Source organism: Geospiza fortis, unplaced genomic scaffold, assembly GCF_000277835.1.
Source record: "Geospiza fortis unplaced genomic scaffold, GeoFor_1.0 scaffold221, whole genome shotgun sequence".
NCBI classification, from domain to species: Eukaryota; Metazoa; Chordata; class Aves; order Passeriformes; family Thraupidae; genus Geospiza; species Geospiza fortis.
In genome coordinates, this window is record NW_005054395.1 from 1,342,423 (window position 1) to 1,348,548 (window position 6,126).

General features: G+C 39.6%; 1 protein-coding gene across 1 annotated transcript in view; it reads left to right on the plus strand.

The window, feature by feature from the left end:
• Window positions 1-6,126, plus strand: part of ANKFN1 (ankyrin repeat and fibronectin type III domain containing 1) — a 103,101-nt gene that overhangs the window by 48,507 nt on the left and 48,468 nt on the right. Inside the window, exon 4 of the mRNA XM_014308954.2 lies at window positions 2,407-2,617. Within this exon, the coding sequence (XP_014164429.1) occupies window positions 2,407-2,617 (211 nt within the window). The remainder of the gene's footprint in view (window positions 1-2,406; window positions 2,618-6,126) is intronic.

Below are 6,126 nucleotides of genomic sequence, written 5' to 3' on the forward strand. Positions count from 1 at the left end.
AAGAGCAAGCTTTCTTTTTCCTCTGTACTTCACACATCAGTGATCTCTATATGTTAATTTTGAGTGCACAATACAGTGACATGCAGCTGTTAAATCAATATCACTGTTGAGTGGAGCTGAAGACGTACAGAAGTATCAGAATCATACCAATAATTAAAATATTTTGTAATTATAATTACTTAAAATTCTTTTGATTTCTAGCAAGAGCACTTCATCCTTTCAGGGTACGGGCAAAACACCAGAATAACCATAATGTTTCTGACATCAAGATTATGAAGGTGTTACATAAGCAAGACGGCAGGTGTGTGGAACTACTGGAATAATAAGAAGTATTCCTGCATTGCAGTAAAAATTTCTGACATTTTTAAAGTTTTCCCTTATTACAAGAGAAATATGTGCTGTCTTCTTTTTTAAAATTTTCTGGACATGTGCTCTGCCTAATGACAGTGTATGTCCTTACAAACCATTTTTGTCTTGAACAGAGGGGTTACAAAAGAATGACAGATAGAGCTGCTTACCATTCAACTGTGCCTTTTTCTGAGATTTTTTATCTTATACCAACCCCAGAGTATGGCCTAAGTATCTGATTATAAAATTAAACCCGAGTCTTACCATTTGGAGAAGAGTCTAAACCCAAGAATGGGACAGAACCCCATGAACAGCACTGATGTTTAAGTTGTATCTTTTATTCTGCATGGAAACCTACAGAAAAAATATTTCTTCAGCATGAGCTGTTCAATACTTCAGTGTCTATAAGGTGATTCCCAAGTCAGCACTACTGTCCCAGATTTGCATTATTGCTGCATAGCTCATCTCACTCTTAGATTGTCACCTTAAGTATCTAATTTCTTTATGTTGGCAGTTTGGGGTACAGGGCACCTTCTGCATTCTTGTCCTCCTGTTCTGCTGATCCCAATATTCAGCACTGATGGGGTCCCTACTAAAACTTTTAGCTAACATCACCATTGCAATTTCTTAGTGTGGTACCAGTATTTCACATGCAAAGAGTAGACCAGACAACCCTGGTCAGGCCTGAACATTTCAGAAGACACTTTTAACTTCAAGCACACTGAAAAAAGCTCCTGTAGAACTGATGAAATTCCAAGGTGGAGCTGGGGACTGCAGCTTCCAGAACTGTTTGGAGACCCTTAGTCCATGTGTTTTACAAGGAGACACACAGATGTTCCAGCAGCTCAGTGTTGTTTCACTGAGAGCAAACTTGGACACAGATATGCCCAATAAAACTATTGATAAATTGATATTTTAAAAAGAAAATGAAGTTTTAGTGTGGTTGAAGTGTTAACTTCCAATCACAGTAGAAGATGGTTTCAGTTCAATATGTATTTCATATATAAAGAGTGCATTTTGTGATGAGAATTTTCTCAGTGGTTTTGGGACACAGGGAGCTGGTTTACACTGTGTATCTGAATCTCTGCTCTGAGCCCTCCTTGCCTTGCTGGGCCTCTTGCTCCTGCTAATTCATTCCAAAGAGGGAAAAACCCTATCAGGTAATTATGGCAATGGGACACTGGGAGAGAATTTAAAGAATCTTGGCAAATAACTTGTCATTACTGCAGGCTCCAGAAGGATGTTCTCATAAAAGAAACCTGCAGGCCCTGCTACTCTCCTGCACCTGCTTCTCCCCAGCTCAATTAGGAAACAACAGGGGCCTTTGTATTGTGCCATTCCTTTATCTCCATGACATTGCTAAGGAAAAGGTTCAGTGGTTCTCCCTGCCTGAGAGTTGGTGCTGTGGAAGTTCTCATGTTTGGCTGCTTGTGCTCTCTGCTGCTCAGACATGCACACTGGACAGTCCATTTTTTTAGTCTCATTTCTACTTCTGTTTCTAAGGCCTACAAATTTCAAAGTTTCCTCTAGTTACAACTTAAAAGCAATAATACGGGCACCTAGAAATAACTGAGGTGGTAGAATGAACACACTGGCTCACACTGGAACTGGGAAGGTTTTTCTGCAGGACTGCTTGTTTGATCTGGATTTTCATCATCTGATTGTAGTTTTCTACTTGAAATTTTGAGTTTGAAAAACTCTGTAGTCCAAGGCTCTGCCAAAATTGTAGTGTGTCATCCAGTTTCACACTGCAAACATAATGTTGCTCATATAGTTTGATTACAGGACAGATGTCTAAATAAAAATGTGTTTGTTTCATATGGGTTTGAATGTCACTTGAATTTTCCCACAGACCTGAAGCAATTTCAAGCACTCCAGGGGTAGACCAAGCTCAGTTCTGCTGCAAATATTTGCCTTGCTTCAAGCTGAGCCTAAGTTGGGGCTGGAGGCGCAATATTTTATTTTCAGGAGGAAACTCACAAAACACAAATTTTCTCTATTTTTAAAGCGTTAACATATGAGAAGTTTTACTGAATTTCTGTCTTTATTGACACACAGAACTTTCAGTGCAATGAAGCTATGTTTGAGGCCGTAGAGCAGCAGGACCTGGATGCTGTTCAGATTCTTCTTTATCAATACACCCTGGAAGAACTGGACCTGAACACACCAAACAGCGAGGGACTCACTCCTTTGGATATTGCCATCTTGACAAACAACGTCCCCATTGCCAGGACCCTTCTGCACGTTGGGGCAAAGGAAAGCCCACACTGTAAGTAAAGAACACAAATTGACTTAGATAATTGCTTGTATGAGATCAGTTCTGCTGTTAGTGAAAATCAATTACACGACACACAAAAATTGCCTGGTTTTATCATGAAGATGATTGTAACAAGAGTGCTGGAGGATATTTGCAGCAATATCTGCTCATTGAATATGTGCTCAGTAGATTTGTTTTCTCTCTCTCAGATACACCAACTAATCAATCACATTGAGCTTCTAATGTGATTAACACTGGGGCAGCTGGGTTAATAGCAACCTTGAGAAAAAATCTTTAACAATATGGCAACAGGAACTCAGTGATTCAAAGATCGTGGTCTGAAATACAGAGTTTGTCATCAAAAATGAAAGGATGATGGGTTGTCTAGACTTTGCTTTATTTTTATTATCCTTTTGATTTTGGCTATGCTGCCTTCAGGAGGTTGTATTGAAATCTATCACTTCCATTCCCCACAGACCCTCACTACTGGTCTTCAAAAGGCCTAAAATCCCACTTAAATGAGAATTTCAAAGTTCTACAGAACCAGAGAATACCTATACACAAAACAGACCTTCTCACTTTACTGGAATACCAATATTGCTTATAACTACATATTGTAGTTATAAAACTTCTTTGTATTCCTTCATGGGGCTTTTTATGCCCAGTTTGTGGGTTGGAGGGTGACTTACCAACCCAATTAATCAACCATATACCATGACACAAACTCTGACGCCTTATGTGGGTCTAAAAATACCCCGATGTAAGAGAATTTGTTTTAAACTGTCAATGCCTATATTTAGGACATTCCCAGTAAGGCTATAATGAGACTGTGTTTGAGGGGTTCGGCCACTGCAGACTCTGCCATTAATTTGAAGTTAGTTAAATTAACAACATTTAGTGCTGGCATGTCAATCTCAGTGCTCCAGGAAATTGCACCTTGAGGCTACTAACATTGCCAGTTTTTTCACTGGAGAGTGTGTGTGCATGTGCATGTTGAGTTTTTTTGCCAGACCCTCAGTGTTGGTACACCTTTATTGCTTTTCTATATCCACAGCACTTATATTATCATTTATTCTGGCCTCCTTTAACCTTCCCTGGAGATTTTTGCATAGTGTAGCTGCTCAGTGAAAAGAGTTTTTTAGTTTTATATTTATTTGTTTATTTTTCTGTCATGGTTCATGACTGAGGCTTTAAAAAAAAGTGTGACAGCATTTAGAGTACATGATTGACTGCTGAAGCAACATTCATTAACCATGACAAATCTAGAGGAAAACACAGTCTTGAGTGTTCTAAACAGCAGTAAAAAAGACTAAACTAATTTTTCATTGACCTCATCTGTAAATAAATGCAGTCTGATGGCGAGCAGGGGCAATCATAAATTAGTATTCATTTCCTGTAATTAATGCAAACATGCCTATGAACACAGAGAATATGAATATATAACCACCTCATTTCCATTTCAAAATATACCCACCAAATTTCCACTTCACTTATCTTGATTTTTAGTTTTTCTGATTGAAATAATGGATGAAACATTCCCAGTAAAAAGCAAACGATCATTTTGTTTGGATTTCTTACCTGAAGGGTTTGCAGTGGCTGTTTGAGAGTGAAATGCAAAAGCTTATTTTCAGCCCTCAGAACAAAGGTTCAGAGCATCTTTGTGCATGGCTTCACTCTTGTGGAACTGATGGCAGTCACCTTCTATTTTGTCCAGACTTTCTGCTCTGCTTTTCGTACTCAACCAACCCTGTTCAAATTAAATCCTGTTTGTATCATCTCAGGGCTGCAGGAGCATGATCCAGCGCCCAGCAGGAGCATTTTCATTCCTCTGTGGTGGGCAATTGAGCAAGATTTCTGCAGGCTGAATGGGAGGGTAAAATCCTGACTCATCCAGTTTTGGGACCGGACACAGCATCTCTTAATGTGATTAGAAGTGTACAAGACAGATGCACAGAGTTGGGAAAAGGTGAAATGGAAGAATTCCTCATTCCAAGTGCAAACAAAAAGCTTCCTTCACAGAAAACCTCTGCTCTTTCACTGTATATATTAGCTGTAGTGATCCAGCTGAAATTTCATTATAGCCTCTATCCTAACTCTGTAGAAAAGAGGATCTGGAGGACAGATAGTTTCCATCTGTATCACCTGGATTTCTGCCTGGAACAGCAGCAGATAAAGCAATAGAAAGTAAAACTATGATCTTCATCTCCACATGGAACTCAGATTGTATAAATCTCAACAGGAACCCAACATCTTTTATAAACAAAGTAACTAAGATCAGAGAGTAGAGCGTTTAAAATATTAATTTAGTTGGGGAGAAGACAAAGTGTTATCTTTTCAGTTACTATCATTTATCATATACTCATGGTTTGGCTTGTTCATGTGAACCCAAATAAAAATAAGATTAAAATTCCCACTGGCTGATTGGACATCAGAGACTCGACAAATGTGGATCTGAGCCTTGATTAAACAGATAGAGCCAGATCCTTAGTGAGAACTTGAACCAATGCCAATGCCCAACCACCTGAAGCTCTGGCACATAAAATCTCCTTCCTCAGTCCTGTTGTGCTATCAGATGTGTTGCATGTTTATTGTAGGCATGGATCCAGGAAACCCTATCACCTCGGGCCTCCCAGTAAACAACAGTTCTGAGGATACCAGCAGGTTCCAGGGAGCCTGGCCATATGTCCCTGATGTCCATATGAAGAATGATCAAACTTAAGAAGGCTGGCTTCAAGCCAGCTTCTGAAAGCAAAGTCTTAGAGACAAACATTCTTCAAAAACAACCCTTTGGATGTCAGAGGTGTTGAGTAATTCTTTGCTCTCCCGTGGCTGTAAAGATCCCAGGCCAGTTCTCACATCAGTAGGGTTATTCTTAGACTCTGCTAAACTCTGGCTGTCATACTATTATGAGAGACAGAGGCAAAAGTTAAAATGAGAGGTTCAGGCTAGATAAAACAAACACCTTTTTTGCTATAAGGACAGTGAAGCAGTAGAACAATCTCCATCCATCCTGGGAAGTTTTCAAGACCAGACTGGATAATACCTGCAGTAACTCAGTATGACCTGTTGGTTGAGCCTGTTTTGAAGAGCATTGGTCTAGGGAAGGTCCTTTCTAACCTAATTTGTCCCATACAATCCCAGTTTAGAAATAATGCATTCATATCCATATACATATTTGCTCCTGTGGTGTTTTGGTGTCAAAAACCTGTGAGAGTCTTGGTGCTTTATATGGTACAGTTTGATGTTTTCAGAAATGTCTGCTGCTCCTGACTTGTGCAAATACATGATGGGTTCAGTCTGTGTAAGACTCCTGCTGTTCCTGTGAAAGACTTGGGGCAACCAAGAGTCTGCCTGTCTCTACTTAGCAATTCCTCACTATTGCTAAGAGAAGCCACATGTGCCAGGGCACTGATTATGGTAAAAAGAGGCCCTTTAAATTAATGCCATCTCAAAGCTCTTCTGCAAAAACACCGAACACCAAAGTGATTTTCTGTGATTTCAGAATTGCTTCTCTTTTGCAC